General features: G+C 38.4%; 1 protein-coding gene across 1 annotated transcript in view; it reads left to right on the plus strand.

The window, feature by feature from the left end:
• The window catches only part of tspan15 (tetraspanin 15), a 29,121-nt gene extending 11,514 nt beyond the window's left edge, over positions 1-17,607 (plus strand). The window contains exons 5-8 of the mRNA XM_077237149.1: positions 1,204-1,317; positions 12,803-12,853; positions 13,281-13,397; positions 16,152-17,607. Coding sequence (XP_077093264.1) covers positions 1,204-1,317; positions 12,803-12,853; positions 13,281-13,397; positions 16,152-16,313 — 444 coding nt within the window. The 3' untranslated portion in view covers positions 16,314-17,607. The remainder of the gene's footprint in view (positions 1-1,203; positions 1,318-12,802; positions 12,854-13,280; positions 13,398-16,151) is intronic.
• Positions 17,608-21,554: the final 3,947 nt, after the last annotated feature.

The raw sequence follows: 21,554 nt of genomic DNA on the forward strand, positions 1-21,554 counted from the left end.
ATGAACTTTAACATTTAACATGTTAACTGAGGCCTGTAAAGTCTGAGGTGAGTCTTGGGTGTTTTGCGATTTTCTCTGAGCAATGCTCAGTCTGACCTTGGGGTGAATTTCCTGGGACATCCACTCCTGGGAAGACTGACAACTGTCTGAATGTTTTCCACTTGTGAATAATCTTCCTTACTGTAGAATGATGGAATTCAAATTGTTTGGCAAAGGCCTTATAACCCTTCCTAGATAGATGGGCAGAAACAATTGCTCCTCTAAGATCATTGCTGATGTCTTTCCTCCTTGGCATTGTGTTAACACACACTTGAATGATCCAGACCAGCAAACTGCCAAAACTTCTGACCATAAATGAGGTAACAACACATGCTAATCTGTGCGGCTCAAGTGTTGTCTGTATTAGACAACATTAGAGTGTGTTGCAAATTAGCGGGTTTTGTTAAGTGAAGTGGATTTTTGCAGATCTCCCATTATCATTATTGTAAGGAGCAGTGAACCCTACACAGGACAGTGTTTTCTGTCAGGCTGATGTGGAGGGTGGCTTCTTTCCCAGAGGGGTCCTGGTCATTCTTCATTTTTTTGTTTTATGACTGACATCCCACGCTGCATTAATTTCTGTTTGCCTTCTGCAATTGGATATCATAACACAATTATACTCTTTGCTGATTGTCATATAATTCTTGTACATCAGTGAAGATGTGTTTTTTTTAGTTTTTTTTTAGGGAATCCACCAATTTCTTAAGTAATTTCCTCAAATTGTATTCACTGCCATTTAAATGAGCTAATTTGCTAGAATATGAATTGTGCTATTCAGTGAGGGAAGACGGGAGCCTAATATTTATTCATGCTTGTCTTCTGAAAGCTTTTGGGCTCAATAAATTAATACAAAGCAGCTCAGATTATTCATTCACCTCTCTTGTTTCATGCCCTGTCAACCAAGGTGCAGTTTAGCAGATGACATGCTTGCAAATTCAACCATTTGCACTATTGTTGTTTTTAAAAATGCAATGTACAAATATTCTTCTGTCAGGCTTGTATATGACTGTTGAACCACCGTGTTCTACCACAGCATGGCCTCAGCAGATCTTCAGCAGTGTTAGATGAGAAAACAGCTTTACCAAAAATAATAGACTTCTTCTGAAGCTATGCTAATATTTCCATTGATAAGTGGTTTTACTGCTTTGCCTCTTGTTTTTCCAGTTCAAATGTTGTGGGGGAAAGGAGTACACAGACTGGCAGGTGAACATGTATCATAATTGCTCTGCTCCTGGTCCGCTAGCGTGTGGAGTGCCATACACCTGCTGTATTCACAAGGTTTGTCTACGGATATCTTTTTATTCCTTTGCAGTGTGAACCTATACACAGATCAAATCCAGTTTGTCATAAAGCAGTTACCACTTCAAAAGTTCAAAGGTTTGTCATTTTAAATTGTTACAAATTCAAATAAAAACACTTCTTTTGAACTTTCTATTCATCAAAGGATTCTGAAAAAAAAATGTATCATGGTTTTCACAAAAACATTGTATACGTAACTGTTTTAAACATTGATGATAATAAGACATTTTTCTTTAGCACCAAATCAGCGTATTAGAATGATTTCTGAAGGATCATGTGACACTGAAGACTGGAGTAATATCAGCTTCTTATATATAATCCTGGGATAAACAAAATCCTACAATGATTTCTGAAGGATCATGTGACACTGAAGACTAGAGTAATGTCAGCTTTTTATATATAATCCTGTGGTAAACAAAATCCTACAGTATATTATGTGGTATTTTATGTTAACTCATAAATTGAATTAAATGTTTAGATTTAGACCAGCCCTGGTTCAAACCAAAAGCAATTGAGTCTTTCACTAGGCTACTGTTTGCTTACCTGAAAGGAGACAAAAAAGGCGAAGATGAAACGCACAAGAGAAAAAAAATTCACTTTGTGCTTCAGCATTCCTCAGCTAGAAAATTTGATGAGTCTGTTAGTTTATTTGTATAGTTTGCATAGTAATTTCAGTTATTATGTTCCTGTGTAATTTGCGTGAATGAGGATTGGTGTTGGGACAGATATTGTGTTTTGCGGTAGTATGCAATACGGAACCGTTGCTACTGACTAGGGCTGGGACGGTTACCGCATTACCGCAATACCGCGGTCACGTGACTCCAACCGCGGGTCTGAGCTCGTTACCCTCATCACCGCAAAAAAAAACAAAAATAAAAACCTTGGCCTGCACATGTGTGCACGTTGTGTCTAATGCCATGGATTCATTGATTCTAATGACATGGATTATGTCTAATGATATTGTGGCTTACATGGATTCAAGGTTTTCTAAACAAAACTTATCATCAAAAGATGGAGCAAATCCGACCTTTCGCGAGTTGAGGAGCGCAATGTTCCATGACGCATAATAACATTCCATTCGTATTAGAGATGCGCGGATAGGCTATTATTATTTCATCCGCAACCGCATCACAAAACTCATCATCTGTCCGCCATCCACCCGCACCAACGTTTTTTGATCAATTTTCGAAACCGCATCCGCAGCGCTGACTGTTTTAAGGTCTATGAGCAATGCGAGGTGCTGCTGTCGCGAGGCTAGAAAGCTCTTGGCTGGTCTAGAAAGAACACTGATCCAATGCAGCAAAGATATTTAAAGGCTAAAGTCCCTAGTATATTGGCTATGTTGTATCCCCAGAATATCAGCAGTGAACTCCGTCTCCGATCGGCGCCCAGGGATAAATATGAATAAGTAAATAGCCTATAACGCACATCGGCAAACCTGACCTTACCTGACTAGGCTACTGTAGACTAAAATTTTATCATTTCGTTTTGAATTTTGTTTAAAAGTAGACATTTAGGCCCAGCCTACGCAGAGTTTCGGTTCATTTATGAGACGAGCTCCAGTTCACGCGCAAGAGATCGCACCTGCGCTTCCACGTCCTCCTGATTATATGTCTGCTTTTTGCTTCTTATTGCTTAATTCCAGGCAATTAGTTAATGAAACAGTGATTAAAATTAAGGTCCAATTTATACAAAACGAAATTTAATTTAAAGAAAGGCTTTCTAAAAAACAAAACTTAATAAAGTGGTCAAAATAGTGTCTTACCCATCTTATGATCCTATCTTACTCATGCTGTTCACTCTTCATATAATCGACATAGATTAAATAAAAAATAACACTATATTATGTAAACATAAATATGGAGTATAATATTTGTAATTAAGACATGTTACAATAGGTGTTCTTTCATTTCCAATGTGAACATCATAATTTATTCTCCTGAAAATGATGAATTCAATGCGAATGTATCTGAGAATATTCTTAAATAAGGAAATCTATTCAGTGATTCATGCCTGGCTATTTAAAGCGGTTTACCGCCATACCGCGGGAAAATCTTGCTTTTCAACCGCGGTTAGAAAAAATCCATACCGCCCCAGCCCTACCACTGACCGCTTTAACGTCTGCAGTGGGGCTCGACAGCCTTAGTCAAACGTGTTGGCGCATATGGTTGGGTTGTGGAGAGGTTGTGAGAGATTGTGGTTAGGTCAAAGGAGCAGCCTCAGCAGCAGGAGGGATGTAAAGGTCAGTAAGCTGGGCTGAGTTGAGTGGGGGACGGAGGGGGGTGACTCTGGGACGCCAGAGTCACTGTCGAGTGTCGAGTGTCGTGTCGAGACTCTTGAGGTGTCGTGGGCTAGTCGACGAAACACTGAGGACGGAAGGTGCCCACTTGAAGACCCTAGAGATGTCCCCTACTCTGCTCAATCCAGACGGTTGTCATGAGGGGACTGCACTATAGTTGCAGCCGTTGTGTGTGCAAATACACTGCAGCTATTAACACCAGACAGAAGGAGATTCACATCACCATTTGGAAAGAAGCGGAAATGGATGGAGAAGCATAGGTTACTGTAAAGCTACGTCTTAGTTGGTGCTTATCTTGGCGAAAGCCGAGTACAAATCAGTATGAAGTTTTAACATCTACTCTCGTGTAATGGAAATCATGAAGATCTGGATACGTCCAGTGACTGCGGTGAATAGTGCTGCTGGCAACAAGGGAAAGACCTTGCAACAGCCTGGAGAGACAGCTGACAGGAGGAAAGAGACCCCAATGGGGCTGGTAAGGGTTAGTTACCCTTGTCGGCAGTATCCAGCTCTGTGTTTACAGGATGCTGGAGACACCCGCCCAAGGCTTCTGAGAAATTAAAGAGGAAAATACCCCTAGAGTCTGCGAGAGCGGGGGCGGAAGATGACTCAATGTTGGACAACATGGTTAACGACTTTGGAATGGAAACGGATATGAGTATGGAGAGTACTTCACAAAAGACTAGTTCAGGTTCTGCAGTTAACAAAGTCATTGAACTCCAAGCTTGTGTCTGTGGCTGGAGCAAGGCGACAACGGTCAGGGGTTTGAAGATTCATCAAGGGAAAATGAAATGCTTGAGAGAGAAGGGACAAGGGCCTCGCATTGATCAGTACTTCTAACGAAGTCAGTCAAGTCAGTCGAATTGAATCCAGCAACAGGAAGCAAACCACAGTTTGCAGGATATCAGCACCCCTGTCATAGAGGAGAGGAGGGTTTGCACAGTTAGTGATGAACACATTGATACTTGTGAACCCGGTCAGATTAACCAGCAAAAGAGAGAAAAGAACCTCAACGGGCATAGGCCTGGAGTTAGATGGCCAAGAGCTTGTGAGAAAACTGCATGGGACACGGTAAACACAGATCAATGCTTTGCATTGGAAAGGTTAACTGGTACAGTTGAAAAGAAGCTGGATAAATTTGGGGACATCATTTACGTATATGGAAGTGAGAGGTTTGGTGTGAAAAAAGGAAGGAAAAAGTACAAACTACTCCTGGAATGTCTAGACGGCAGCAGAAAATTGAAGGGTTAGTTAGAGAAAGGAGGCAGCTGAGGAAGCAATTGAAAAAGAGTAGAACAAGGTCAGAAGGAGGGACTCAATCTCTTACAAAGGGCCATAAAAGATATGGCCATACGCAGAGCTGAGCGCCTACGGAAACGCTACAAAAAGGAGCGTGCGAGGGCTAATTTCTATAAAGACCCATTCAAATTCGTAAAGAAGTTATTCACCAGTGAGAAGAATAGCTCAACCCTAGATGCTTTTAAAGTGCCAGAGAGATATTTGGAGAAAACGCATACAGGTTCAAAAAGCCATGAGCCTATGTCAATTCCGTCAGACATCCCACCCATCAATCCACCAGAATACCACATGGAGGTCTGTGCACCTAAGTTGAAAGAGATAGAGCAGGTTGTGAGAAAGGCAAGGGCTTCATCATCTCCAGGGCCTAATGGAGTTCCGTACAGAGTGTACAAGAATGCTTCAGGAGTTCTACGAATTCTGTGGAAATTGATAAAAGTGGCATAGGAAAAGCAGGTTGTACCTAGAGCATGGCGCCGAGCAGGTGGAGTCTTTATACCTAAAGAAAAAGATGCTACAAACATCAGTCAGTTTCTCCCTATTTCACTATTAAATGTCGAAGGTAAGATTTTCTTCAGCATTATTGCTCAGAGATTGTCAACCTACCTATTAAAGAATGGCTTCATTGACACTTCAGTTCAAAAAGCGGGCATTCCAGGGTTCTCAGGATGCTTAGAACATCAATGTTATTTGGCAACGAATTCAATCAGCTAAAAAGGAGAGGAAGGAGCTCCATGTGACATTCCTGGATTTGGCTAATGCATATGGTTCAGTGCCACATGAGCTTCTTTGGTGCAGCATTTGATTTTTTCAGGGTACCGATGTCGATAACAAATTTAGTGAAAGCCTATTTTGGAGATTTGCAATTTAGTTTCTCAACTCCAGAATTCAGCACTACATGGCAATGCTTAGAGGTTGGAATAATGGCAGGATGTACAATTTCTCCACTTGCTTTTACCATGGCAATGGAAGTAATCATTAGGGCATCAAAATGGGTAGTAGGAGGAGAGCGCTTGGCTTCTGGGATGCGACTACCACCAATCAGAGCATACATGGATGACATGACAACCATGACTACCACAGTAGCCTGCACTAATTGGTTATTGGGTAAGTTAACCAGTAACATTGAATCGGCACGAATGCAATTTAAGCTCTCTAAATTAAGGAGCATCTCGATAATTAAAGGCAAGGTGGTAGATAAAACATTCTTCATTAATGGTGAGGCAATACAAACAGTTTCTGAGAAGCCAGTGAAGAGTCTTGGGAGATGGTACGATGGGGATCTAAAGGACACAGTTCGAGTGGGAGAAGTTAGACGACAAGCAGTGAAAGGGTTGAAGAGCATAAACAGCTGCGCTTTACCAGGGAAACTAAAACTGTGGTGCTTTCAGTTTGGTCTACTGCCAAGGTTGCTGTGGCCACTGACTGTGTACGAGGTTTCTTTGACAACAGTGGATAAGCTGGAAGCGTTAATAAGTTCATATATCAGGAAATGGTTGGGAGTTCCACGCTGCCTCAGCAGAGTGGGACTTTATAGTAAAGGAATATTGCAGCTGCCAGTCTCTGCTTTAACTGAGGAGTTTAAGTGCGCCAAGGTCAGACTGGAAATGACCTTAGTAGAGTCACGCGACAAATGTGTAAGGGAGGCAGCACCTGTGTTAAAAACTGGTAGAAAGTGGTCCGCAAAGAAATCTGTGGAAGAGGCAAAGGCTACCCTTCAAATTGGTGATATCGTGGGGCAGGTACAGCATGGAAGAGGGGGTTTTGGGCTCAGTTTAGCTCCTCCTAAATGGCACAAGGCAGCCCATGCTCAAAGGAGGAAGCTCATAGTCAACGAGGTGTGAAAGCAGGAGGAGAGGATGAGGTGTATAAAGGCCATTTCCCAGGCCAAGCAGGGAGAGTGGATGAGATGGGAGAGTGTGGAACAACGCAAGATGGGCTGGCAAGACCTTTGGTCAATGGAAGAGAGTAGGATCAGTTTCCTTATCAGGTCAACATATGATGTTCTCCCATCACCACAGAACCTAAACCTCTGGGTAGGAGAGGATCCCTCTTGTCCTTTGTGTTCATCACCTGCCACATTAAGGCACATTTTGACAGGATGTAAGGTGGCTCTTAGCCAATGTCGGTTTACTTGGCGCCATGGCCAAGGACTCCGATGTTTGGCTTTAGCATTGGAAGACAAGCGTAACATGACCAATAAGTTGCCACCTGTTCTAGCAAAACATTACACACAGAAGACAATATTCCTCCGCCCAGGCGAGCAACCACCAAGAAAAGGTGTTAAAACCAATTCTCGCTCAGGACAACTGGAAGCTGCTAGGGACTGGAAAATGCTGGCTGATCTTGATCAACGGCTTATTTTTCCACCTGAGATTGCCACCATTAACCTCCGACCAGATATTATTTTGTGGTCTGCGCCAGCACGCATTGTTCAACTGATAGAGTTAAAAGTGCCATGGGAGGATGCTGACGATGGAGAGTCCGGGTCTATCCAGTGGAAGTGGGTTGTCGAGGATTTGTGGCACACTCCACAACCCGGTTCCTCAGAGACGTCGGATTCAGTGACCAAGGGTTGCGTCGCACAGTAAAGAACTTATCTGAAGCAGCAGAGAGGAGCAGCAACTGGCTGTGGTTGAGACTGAAAGAGTCTGGCTGGATGTGTACTGGCTGCCATGCTACGGTTTCGAAAATTTGATGAGTCTGTTGGTTTATTTGTATAGTTTGCATATTAATTACAGTTATTACGGTCCTGTGTATTTTACGTGAATGAGAAATGGTGTTTGGGCAGATATTCTGTTTTGCGGTAGTATGCCATACGGAACCATTGCCACTGACCGCTTTAACGTCCGCAGTGGGGCTCGACAGCCTTAGTCAAACGGGTTGGCGCGTATGGTCGGGTTGTGGAGAGGTTGTGAGAGATTGTGGTTAGGTCAAAGGAGCAGCCTCAACAGCAGGAGGGATGTAAAGGTCAGTAAGCTGGGCTGAGTTGAGTGGGGGACGGAGGGGGGTGACTCTGGGACGCCAGAGTCACTGTCGAGCCCTCTTGAGGTGTCTTGGGCTAGTCGACGAAACACTGAGGACCGAAGGTGCCCACTTGAAGACCCTAGAGCAGTGGTTCCCAAACTGTGGTCCGCGGACCACTAGTGGTCCGTGAGGGTACTGCAGGTGGTCCGTGGAAAGGCAAAATAAAATATAAAATAATATTTTTTACCTTCATTTTACCAGGAATCCCCATAAAAAAAATAAAAAGTAAAAAGAATATGTAGGCCTATATTGATATAAAATTTAAATTAAATTGTCAGGTTATTGTGTGATTACTAAAATAGGCTAGTGGTGCTCGGCCGTGAAGTTCAAGTTCAGTGCCGTTAGAACCACAACATGGATCGGTGGATAGCAACAGGTTCTCTGAAGAGGAAAGCGGCAGAGGCAAATATTTTGTCATTATATAAAATATTTGTCTGATTATAATTTCACCAACAGTAATTCTGGATTGCCTCCACCAAACAAGTAAATAGGAAATAAGCAAATCAGAATACTGCACGACAAAACAGCAGTATGCGCGCAAGCGTGAAACGCTAGTGTTTCTTCTTGGTGCGTATCTTTTACTGGGGTCTCCAACACGTCGCTCGATTGGAGGTAGCTCATCAAGGGGCCGTTCATATATCGTGTCTTTTGCGCTCTCAAGTTCATTATTTCATGTAGGCGCGCGGCAAGTGGGCTCATAATTGAAGTGACGCACTCATTTTTTTAGGCACAGCGAGATGAAAACACCTCAACTTTTCATAATGCCGCAAACGCACCGCAGTTCATGTGACAAGAACAAACAAATCAGCTTCATCCTTTCCGTAAACATTGACAACTCAGTCAATGAAGAATGTAAGAATGCACGTGCACCCAAACACTATGTGTGTTTTTCTCTTCTCCGTAAATAAATCTTGTAGCAGAGCTACAGCAAGCGTTTTTCGGTGGTGGAAATCTATTAGCTACTAAGCACAACTAAGTTGTGGAGAGCGCGCATAGCAACGACAGACGGCACGGGAAAATCGGACCGAATATTACTATTAGCTAATAATAAAAGATAAGCTAATGTGCATCGATGTAAATGTCAAGTAATTTATCTTTTTTTGACTCATTCTTTTTATAAAAATGATTTAAAGGCTGAAATATGTGAGGTTTATCTTTTTATAAAACCTTTTTTTGTTAAAATTTCATTTTACTATATGTGCCCATAGGGGTGGCATGGGTTGGCGGCAATGTAAGTATCTGGATATTTGCCGCGGGGCGAGGGCTTCGATTACCTCTCTCTTTTTTGACCATACATGTTTGCATCCCTGAAATGAACCTGATTATGCCCTCGGGCGCTTGAGTAAATAAATAAATTAAATATGTGGCAGCCGTTGTGTGCAGTAAACTTTCTTTTAACAAGCTGTTGTACTGATGTGATGACCAGTTATAGTTTTAATGTTAGTAAGCCTATTTAGAGGTGCGGATTAATTCAGGAAGGACTGTGTGTAGATATATTTTATTATGTGTATTATGAGGTGGTCCGTGAAAATTCTTGATTACAAATAGTGGTACACACACACAAAAAGTTTGAAAACCCCTGCCCTAGAGATGTCCCCTACTCTGCTCAATCCAGACGGTAGTCATGAAAGGACCGCACTGTGGTTGCAGCCGTTGTGTGTGCAAATACACTGCAGCTATTAACACCAGACAGAAGGAGATTCACATCACCATTTGGAAAGAAGCGGAAATGGATGGAGAAGCATAGGTTACTGTAAAGCTACGTCTTATGCTTTCTGTACACCTGAAGACTTTGAAAAGATTTAGAAAAGACTTTATAAGATTATCAGCTCACATCTAAAGACTTGGGTTCACAGTTTTTAGTCTCAGACTAAAGACTTGCGATAATATCAAACATGTTTGATATGAAAGACTAGAGAAAGACTGGCATAAATCGGGTCGCCGACTGCAGATTATCACCTCACATTTAACGATCGAGATGACGGGAGCACGCCGAGACTCCAGTAAGATTCCTAAAGACTGCCGGCCTTTAGTCTGGGACTGTGAAAATCCTTTGGTGTACGCCAGGCGTGCTTATCTTGGCGAAAGCCGAGTACAAATCAGCATGAAGTTTTAACATCTACTCTCGTGTAATGGAAATCATGTTCTGTCCCATTTGAGCTCTGCTCAATTTTACAGGTACAAAAATAATGCCACTTCATCCAGTGAATTAGGAAGAAACTTTGTCCATGTCATTTTTTTGAAATGATGTAGAATATGAGTTGATTTCTGCTCAGGGTTTCCAGTTTCCATAACAGCCAGTTGCTTTGCTTTACATTTGTTCATTTATGGACATGTTGAGCTCATAATGATCCTGCGTTATCTGGGTCATTCCTGTTTTGTTCCCTTTTGAAATCTGTAACTGCTAAAAGTGAATTTTTGTGTTTTGTATTTTAAGAAGTATTTCTATAAAAGGGTACCAGACTTTCGAAAATATGCTCTGATGAAGCATCTGATTGAAAGCTTGATTATTTACACAATGGAAATAACATGAACTAACTGTCTAACAGGATGGAAATAAAGAGCTAGAGTTAGCCATATTTCAAAGAGGGATTGAGAGTCCGCTTACACGAGTGTCAATTTAGGGTGGAATGTTTGTGCTGCTGCTGTTGTGCCAAAAATGATGTCATTTCCTGATGGAAGGGACCTGACTTTTGTTAGTTAAAGTGATAGTTCACATAATAATGTTGATAATTAAGTCATAATTTACACACCCTCATGTTGTTCCAAACCTGTATGGCTTTCTTTCCTCTGCGAAACATAAAATAAGATAATTTGGTGATTTGTGGTTTCCAAACACCTTTAGATTCCATTCACTTTCATTCTATAGGAAAAAATAGGCATTTTTCAAGAAATCTTTTTTTTTGTGTGTGTGGAATATTTCTTATAAAGTGACTTATGATGGTGACAGGAAAATGTACTGCATAGCAGGAATGACGCATCTGTACGTATTGTTTTAGTCAGGAAGATATTGTTATGCCATGTTACAATAAAGATGGCAGCTATGTTTGTTAGTTTGTATCTTGCACATTTATTTTCTTGTCAAACATTCTTAACATAAGCCAGAATGTTAGTAACATGTCACTGCAGCTTGATATTAGATTCACCTGAATATTAAAAGATCTCATTTTTTGAAGTTGCATAGGACAGTTGAAAACAACGTTTTCAATTCCTTTGAAGTGCAATACTTAAACAGGTCTTGCAGTCAAAAGGACATTCATTTTTCATTAGTTTTGGAACTAACAAGTTTGTTTGCCAACATCCAGCTGTGTGCAGATTACCTATGGACAAGCATTACCTCATCATTACCTCGGTCTAAGACAAAGTAATACACTAAAATGCTTTCTATATGTGAAGATTAGATCAGAATATTTTGTCTGAAATTGAATATCAGAATCTAATCTGATGATATTGCCTTTAATACCAATTAAGTGATCTTTAATCCCACTTTATTAAGACTTATGGAGATCTGTTTGTTCTTTGCTTCTAACCAGATTATTACAATATAAGTAAACCTTACACCAGTTAACCAGCTCAAAAAATAGTAGGACCATATAAGAATAATTTGGCTGATGCATTTTCCAAATACGAAATTATACTGAACAAACAATGCAGGTTTTTTGTATAAATGATTTAAGTTTACTATCTTAAGGCATGGTTCTTATGAATTCTTTTGAAAAAAAGAAGTGTGAAGTCCGCACACTGAAAAAGCTGCTCCAAGGAATTTATTAGCAAGGCAACGTTTCGACCATCAGGTCTTCATCAGGCACAATTGTGCCTGATGAAGACCTGATGGTCGAAACGTTGCCTTGCTAATAAATTCCTTGGAGCAGCTTTTTCAGTGTTCGGACTTCACACTTCTTTTTTTCATTTGTATTACTCAGTTGTCCTGCACCTGCGCCCAATTCTGGGTGTTTGGGATGTGCACACCAGTTGTGTAATTTGATTCTTATGAATTCTTTATCACCCTTCCATCTGAAATTCTGTTTAAAGTAATGTTTAGCTTAATTTAACCATATATCCCTGCTTTTTACATTCCCTTGAGCGGAATTTGTTGCTCCAAGGATGCATTAAATGATCAAATTCAATGCACTTATCAGTTTATCTTTTCGCGTTGTCACCAGATGTGCTTGTCGTTTTAAATGTAAGTTGGTCCTGTCATCAGCTTATTCTGTGTTGTTATCAGGCAAACAAACTACATTGATGCAGTCTGGAAAATCTATATAAAGGAACCTTTTCCATTTTAATGAGGTCATGTTGAACTTATTTAAAGAGTTGATTTAAAAGGATAGTTCACCCGTAAATGGAAATTCTGTCATTTACTCACCCTCATGTCTTTCCAAACCCATAATACTTTTGTTTATCTTCAAAACACAAATGAAGATGTTTAAATGAAATCTGAGATATTTATGTCCCTCCATTGAAAGTCTATGCAGCTAAAACTTTGACTCTTTACAAAGTTCATAAGGAGTTTGTAAAAGAAACAGATATTAATAAAGTGGTTTAATCCACATCTTCTGAAGAGACTCGATCGCTTTTTTATGATGAACATGGGTTGAAAGTTATTGAGGAACTTTTAAATTACATAAAAAATATCTTTATTGGTGTTTCAAAGATGAACCATTAGCATCTTAGCATAATATACAATGTGTAATTTCATTTCTATGATCCAACTTGAAAATGTAAAACGATTTCCCCCCCATAGGTTTTGCTGTTTGCCAGATCTATTTGCAATCTTAGTTTTTAAGAGAGATAGTTTAATTCTATGAAAATGGTAAGACTGCATTTGCTTGTGTTTTACAGCCGTCTGAAGTTGTTAATACGATGTGTGGATACATGACCCTGAAAAATGAGGTATGTTCCCTGATCAACTCTATTTCTCTATTTCTGTGTCTGATGATGTTTTGGTTAGATCTGCTTTTGCGAACGAAAAAGAAAGTTAGAGTAGCTTATAAGTGCATTCTGATATTAGAAAAGTTCTCTTTGTCGATCCACCTGATATAAATGCAGTCATTTTGAGGGGTCAAAGGTCTGATCGGTTATCAGATCATCTGGGAAGAGCAATGAGAACCACCTCTGAATTTTAACAGGCTCTGAGTATATGCAGCATGCACAGATGAATGATGATCTGCCATCCAATTATCCCTTAATACATTACTTCGCAATATTAGTTGTTAATAAGAGATGCAAAGAGGGACCTTTTTTGACTCTTAGAATTGAATAATGAACAGATGACCTTTGAATATGACCTCTGTTTCTTTGGCCTGACCTTTGCCCACAGAGGCTAGAATATGTAGATGTTATCTACATCCGCGGTTGCACTGATGCAGTCTTAATTTGGTTCATGGACAACTATACAGTCATGGCTGGTCTTCTTCTGGGCATCCTACTACCTCAGGTAAGAGAAGAAGGTTCAGATTGCCTGCACCAACTCAGTTTTAATATTACAAATTATGCACTTTTCTTAAAACATACATGCTGTTATCCCTTGCAAGCTTGCCAAGAACAAAAAAGGCATTTTTCTTTGGTTGTAAGAACCTTTCAAAGTGTTTGAAGAGTCCGAGATAAAAGTTGTGACAGCAATTATTGCAGTTTTAAATGTTTTTTTTATTTTTTATAAGGGTGTTGGGGTTGGGTGGGGAATTTTTAAGCCAATTAAATATTATAAATGTCATCCTGCTCTCTTTCTTTGCTGAATGACAAGAAAAACTTACTGGACAGCCTACAACAACACATATGTTTAAAACTCTTCTGTATCCATCCACGAGAATGTAATTTCCTTTTTAAAAAAACGACAGTGCTTATTGTCAACCTACTGTTGTGTAGGCCATCATTTTACACTCTAAAGAATGCTGGGTTGTTTTAACCCAATTGTGGGTCAAATATGGACAAACACAAACATTGGGTTAAAAATGTAATTTAAACAATTCAACTCAACGGCTGGGTTTGTGCATATTTGACCCAAAGTTGGGTTGAAACAACCAAGCATTTTTTAGAGTGTAGCATTTCTGGCAAACCATTCTTCTTTTTCACATTTTAAAAATGACACCGCAGTGTATTAATGTCCCATCCTATTGTTTTTATGTTCATATAGATATAGATATTCATGTTTATTAGGTATTACAGCATAACCCAGCTTCGAGAGCTCCTCTTGATCCCACAGTCATTCGAAGCCTGTAATCATGGCAGACAAATATCAAACTTTTAATCTGGTCAGTTCTTCTCAGAATAAAATAGGATATTAGAGATAACAGTGACAAGACACATCTACTGTGATGTATAAATAAGAACATTTTATATAATTAATTGGCTTAAACTATCACGATAAAGAGTATTGAGTAGTAGGACTTTAGAATTATTTGCGTAAATGTGCTATATTTAAAGTTGTTAATATTAATACATGTTAATATTTTTTTAATAATAATAATTATTAGTCGTCGTAGTAGTAGTAGTAGTAGTAGTAATACATTTAAATTAAAAGCAAAATAATTCATTAAGCTAAAAAAGTTGAATTTTGGAAACACTAATATTCATATTCATATATTTACTTTAATAAAACTTGCCGTAGCGAAAAGTGCCAATAATTTTCTCTTCAAAAGGCCAAGAATTTGGCTTTATGGAGATATTTCATCTAGTCTTTTATTCATCATTATCTGTGCCAACTCATTATTTCAATGTAATTAAATCGCCTCTTTACATAATATGCCCCTTTCCGCACTGATGAAGAGGTGGCTGCCTGGTGAGAGAGACATGGTTTAAAAGAATTTAAACTTCTCTCAAAAGAGCACCATGAGTAGACCGGTTTGAGCAAATTAGCAGTCTGGAAATCCGTCTCACTTTAAAAAGCATCCTCTAATGTGCAGCTGTTACTGTGTGTCCCCCCATTTTAACCAGTTTTAAAGAGGTGCCTTGATGCACCGAAAAACACCAGTCGCAGATGTGGATTATCATAATCACATGCAGTTTGAGTCCATTATGTTGCCATTTCAATAATGCTGCAACTTCGATAACCCCCCCAACACAGAGAAAAACACATGCACGCAAACCGTAATCTCAGTCTTTACTCTTATTAGGACTCTTAGAGGTTTTACTCTTGAGGTGCTGAGAACAGGCTAAGTTTCTATCAGGTCGGACAGTCCTATCCTATCTGTAGTTTCACAGGAAATTATGCCAGAATATATAGTGTTATCGGTGATAAGCACAGATATTGTTGAGAAAGACATGAATATACTGTTGATTTTTTTACCAGTGACATTCATATTGGATTATAATGTTTCCATCTGAACATTCTTCAGTCTTATGCTTGTGTGCATGTGAGCAAGTATGTTTATGTGTATGGGAGGAGGCGGCGGGACTTTTTTTTTTATCAGAAAAGTGTTGAAACCGAGAAGCTTTTATAATTAGTTACATATTTTTTTCCCATAAATGGTGATTCAAAGTTGATTCAAAATCATTAGTCAGTCTCCCTTCACTGTGAACCACCCCAGTTGTTTATTACAAGATTTATATTTCTGCACAAATAGTGTAGAAGTGCACAGATTAACAGTGCTGTGAAAAAGATAAGAGAAGATATTGGGTTGGCATTTCACCAAATGTTGATATAAGGCGATATAACTGATCAAATTAAACTTGCAATGTAGATTTTGTTATGAGCTGTACAGCTTCAATGAACAGAAAGGCCCATTCTGTGTGTGGAAAAAGTTACATCTCTGTTTATCGCTGCACACTCCTTTCAAAAGATTCTGTTTAGGTAATATGTTCCTTAAAGGTACTATTATCCACCCTTTAGGGTTAAACAAGGTACAAAAGTGTACTGTTTGAAAGAAGCTTTTGTTCTACCATAAGCGTTGAAGTACATGTTACCATTATGCCAGGACCAAAAGAGCCACTTGACACCTCAAAGAACCTCAGGGTCCCATCAAGAGATTTGCAGTCAATTCTGGCGACAGTTAATGAGAGTGTTCATCAGACAACCATTAGAAACAGGCTGCATACATTGTACATAATGGTCATTTTGAGGGTTTTGGAAGGGCCAATCAAAGTCCAGATCTGCTATGGGGGAACTTGAATTAGGCAATTAATGCAATAAACCCTTCCGATACCACATAATGATTTTATTTATTTATTTATGTTTATTTCTTTTTTTTGTTAGTTTTTTGGAGTAATCTTTACCTGGCTTTATATCACCCGTGTGGAAGATGCCATCGAGGAGTGTGGTCACTATATGGATGGTCTAATGGCTGAAAAAACCCCGGAAACCAAGAGACAAAGCAAGCTGGCCAAATGCTGCAGATGTATGCCTTTGATGGACTGAGTGACAACTTATTTCGGATACTACGTAAAGGATTTATGTAGGTACTATCACCTGCTGAGGATGAATATAACCGTTTGTAGCTCTTTGCTGCTCACAACTGTGCTGTTACTGTTGTAAAATCAGCCAAAGATACACTGATGCAAGCAAGTCATATTTGTACTGTCAATATTGTTTTCAGTTACTCTCAGGATTTATTATTTAACCTGTCAGCTGAAAATGGGTAGTTTATGTGTCAAAATGAACTGATGCTTGGACTGACCATCCGACTCAGGTTCTTTCTATTAAATCACATCTGAATCGTAGACCGAAGATGCTATATATTTTCATCAGGTTGACAGAGTCAGAATTTTACACAGTTTAGCTTTGTTTGACAGGGAATCTGATTTGACAATTGGCACCCACCGTGTGAGTCTCGGTGATAAAGTGCAAGGCTTCTTTTTTTCCTGTGTTAACAGTGCGCTTCACACAAGAGAACTTCTATAAAAACTACATTCGTCATAATAAGATTGCTGTTTTTTTTGTTTACACTGAGATGAGATGTTTGTAGATTAACAGTATGAGTTTCCACACTAAAAAGCTTTGTAAATCCAATGCCTTGGTTGCCACCATACCACCATATTTGCTGTTTTCATCATTCCAAATTTGGCATTTATTTCTCTTAATCTTCAAAAATATACTAATTATGAGGTGATTATTTTGTAATCTACTACTCTGGGAGTTTTAATGACCATTGGTTATATGTAGTGCCCTTTCATAATATTTTTTTTCTTTTTTAAGTTCAACATATTTCTGTGAGAGCTGCAGGTATACATCTTTGGGTATATCTTTTAAAGTTTTTTTTGTGCCAAAGAGCTTTTATATTCTCCTCTATTTTTTCTCTTTTTTTTGTATAAACATTTAAAAATCTAATTAAACTGTATATTTTGCCCTGTTTTTTATGATAAATACATAATATGGATGTTTTAAGTGACAGGAGAGTCATAAGATGGTATATTTAAAGTTTCTAGAGTTTTATGTAAATTGCACTAAATTATGCATTAGTTTCAGTGTCATTATTTAAAGAAAAATCATTGGAATATTAAAACTTAACATTGGAATATTAAAACTTAACATGACTTGGGTCTTTTCAACTATTCTTTTCTCTTTTTCTTTTTAATCTTTTTTGGGGCTTTACTGATGTCTTTTTGTTTGATTTTTCTGTCTATGTATTGACTTGACTATTAAAGCTGGAGTTTTGCCCTGAACACAGTGAGTGTCCTGCTGAATGAATGAATAAATGATGTTTACAGCGCTGTGTTCTGCTGCTTCAGTGGATGTTCTTATCTGTTCTCTGTCATGCTGGTTTGACTTTGCAAGGGGACTACGTCATTCTGAATATTGCACTTCAAACCTTGACTAATATTTAACTCTATGAGCGTCTGTTTCATCAACTTATTTGTGCCATTTCAATCTTATTTAAATGTGACATTTATCTTACTTAAAAAATGCAGTTTTAGGAGAAACATTTGAAAGATTAGATTAAAAAAAAATTTGTCACAGTTTTGTAATAACTACAGTAGTTCCACAGATTCTGAAAAAGTGTTTGAGTTTCTGATTAATGCATGTTGAGTATCATATGACACATCATGGCTCATATAGTAGGCTATAATATCGGGGGACATGGAGCTCATATTCGAGGAGGAAAAAACACTTCAGTTTTATTCAGACACAAACTGAATGGAATAGTGATTATAGAGAAATATCATTTGATTAAAAAAACATATTTTTTTAATCTTTCACACTGAGGGTTTTCAGCAAAATTTGAATGTGTATGGTAAAATGTTATATGGCTCCCATTCATAGTTCACCCAAAAATGAAAATTAGCCCACGATTTACTCATCCTCAAGCCATCCTAGGTGTATATGACATTCTTCTTTCAAACTAACACAATTGGAGTTTTATTAGAAAATGACCTGGCTCTTCCAAGCTTTATAATGGCAGTGAATGGCCGTTTCTGTTTTGAAGTCCATCAAGGCGCATCCATCCATTATAAAAGGAATCCACACGGCTCTGGGGGGTTAATAAAGGCATTCTAAGTGGAGGGTTACTATAAAGTATATAGTATTTTATACTTTACTTTTATATTTATAGTATATAATTACTATAAATATAGTATTTATAGTAATTTATATAACTTTATAAAGTAAAATAACTAGCTTCCGACCAAACTAACATACAGATTCCACTTACCTAAAGCGCAGTGTGTGAGTACATATAAGTAGCCTATATGACCTAATAGTTCTTGCTGGATGACTTACGTAGTGATGAAAAAGCACACCTCATTCTTTCTGTGGTTTAAGTTCATGACAGATAAACAGTGACATTGAAACATCGATCTTAAGCAAATAACTTATTTAGATTTTTTTGGTCAGTGGAGAGCTGCATTCTCTGCTAGATGTTTTTCTCAACACTAACCGATGAAAGTCAAATACACAACGGGGATTGGTTAGGAGTTTTTTTTACCTTTTTTTTTTTTTTTTTACCAATGGAGGCAAAAGTGCCCCCTTTCTTTCTTTCTTTTTTTTTCTTCCATTTAATTAATATATTTATTTTTGACAATGTACATGCCAGAATGAGACCATGAAAACACGGATGAAATGAACTACCCACCTACCAATCCCTCCCTCCCCTCCCACCCCACCCATAATTCATAAACATGTTGAACAATAACAGAAAGGCAGTCAGAACTGAAAGATTTACAAAAAATCCCCCTCTCTTTCTCTCCAGCAGACACTTTTTCCCTCAGTTTTTTAAAATTAGTAAGGCCTACGTGTTTTCGAGACATTTCACTATTTTCAAATTTTGCAAGTATAATTTGTAACAGCAATAACTAAAGAAAAAAAAACTGAAATTAAAATTAAAGGGCATCACAAACATATGTTAAATTCATTTGACAGAGACACAGTTGTTCTTAGGGCTTTTTTGATTTTTTTAAAACTTCTTCAGACTCACTTTAGCACAGTTTTCCGAACGGTTGTAATTACATCGTCAGATTCGACAAGTTACCGGGAAAGATACAATTTCAGTTACAATGGTGAAATTACATGGAATACACATTCTGAGAGATTAAATGAAATAAATAACTAGGAATTTTATGTTTTGACCTCGTAATGTTATATCAAAATGTCATAAGTGGACTTTCCGGTGAAAATGACAAAAGGCTATACTTCTCTCTGGTGACATATGCAGGATTTCTCCAATCATTTAGTCCGCTTAAACTCTGCCCCTGGCAAGCTCACGTTCATCTGCCTCCACTTTTGAGTGCAACACCCACATCTCAAAATACAGTCAACAGCAGAATCAGAACCAAGTCACCCACCCTACACTTTTTCTTTTTCAATAATCCATTACACTCAGATACGGCATACGAAAGAAAGGATATGTTGTCACTTCCGTTTCATCATGAATTTAGTTTCAAATAACTATTATGGCTTACAAATGTAGTACAACTGTCTTTAATTAATAATGCACACTATTAGAACACAAACAGAATACTTTACCTGACAAAGTGTAGGCTACACTCATATGATCAGGAGTTTGAAAACATGTAATCCATAATAATTGTGTTTTTGTCTTAAAAAGCACCATTACAGAGCAGAATCTTGTTTCATCACATATTTTCTTATTTTGTTCCTTCATGTATGAAATACAGGATCTTTGAGATGGATCCTAACGGTAGCACTATTTATGATCAAAATTTGAATTACAAACTTTTGAAGGTCAAAAGACAATAGCTATGCATTACCAGACCAGCCCACATTCTCCAGCAGGAGGTCTTTATTTATTTAATAAGCTGAGGCCATTCCTCATTTGAGCATGTTCTTAAAATAGACAAGATCATAATGACCTCCTTGGGCTCAGTTAATAATGAAGTAGAAAATGACTGTAGGTCTTGCCGTCTTCACCCTTCGCTGATTTAAAATGATTCTTGGAATCATTTAGCATGTCCTATGGCAGACTAATTAAAGTATTACTCAATATCAGTATCTGCAGACACACAAATCCTTGTGAGATAGAAAATGTCAAGTCTAAGATCAAAATTCAACACTGTGCGCAACAAGTTCCCACTCCTCCTAAGGTTTTAAAAGTTACACAAATGCCTATCATCATGGTGTGTTCACATTGCACAAAAACTTTGAATATTAAACAACAAGACCAACCTCACCATATCACCAGCTTCACTGTGATGGTCGAGTGCCTGTCCATTGGCAAATACCGTCTTTTCCCAAGGGTAGAGAAATAGAGGGACAAAATATGCACTCATTATACTGATGATTCCTTTTTGTGAAAGATAAATGCTATTTATAACCAAACAAAATCCTTCAGTGCGAATTGTCAGAAGAGAGCGCTGAGGAGCCAGCAGTTAATCAAATGTTGTTGCCTGGTTTAATGCCTGAAGAACCCTTCAAACTCAATCAGATGTGATTTCCTATGCATGGGGCTGCCGATGATTCTTGCTTCCGCGCCTGTAGCATCTTTTGATTTACTGGGAGGCTTTGAACTGATGTCGAGTGTCGTGAAGGATGCAACCAAATCCAACAAGACCATTGGGTAGAGTCTGTTCAAAAACAGAATAATGTTTGATGGTTCTTGTGATTTTCACATCAGGAAGGCACCAGTGCTGCAGGCTTGTGTGATAATGACACTGACAACCCTTCATAATTATGTCTGTGAGGACTACTTTTACATAATGTAGATTTTAAAGCTAAAGTGTGTAATTACATGTAAATTTTGAGGCACTTTAATGTTTGAAACATCACATGAATGGTGTTGCAGGACGAATGGTGTTACACCTAAAAGTAGTTGTTTTGTTTTTTAGAGTTGTAAAGAATGCATCATTTTGAATCATTATTTAAATATGTTTAGATATGCTGCGGTCTGAATAAGTGTAAGACATCCAATATTAAAAACCACAGTGAATGAGTGCCCTGGAATAATGACTATTATTGTGGATAGTGAGCATAGACCCTGCCATATCTCTTAGTGTTACCATGTATCCTACGCTTTGAGGCTGAATATTTTTTTGTTTGCATGAAAGGCATGAGCGAATCCATTTAACCCCACAGAGTCAAGTTGTGAGATTTGAATGCACAGCACTTCAACAGTGACCAGATGAAAGCTCTTTAACACCACTTGCCCTCTTACTTACCACCTGTGAAGATTTCAATCAAGTCTGCAGTGGAACTTTATTTTAAATAGAA

This window comes from Siphateles boraxobius, unplaced genomic scaffold, assembly GCF_051911475.1.
Source record: "Siphateles boraxobius isolate OS27281-9 unplaced genomic scaffold, OSU_SipBor_1 20, whole genome shotgun sequence".
Classification (NCBI taxonomy): Eukaryota; Metazoa; Chordata; class Actinopteri; order Cypriniformes; family Leuciscidae; genus Siphateles; species Siphateles boraxobius.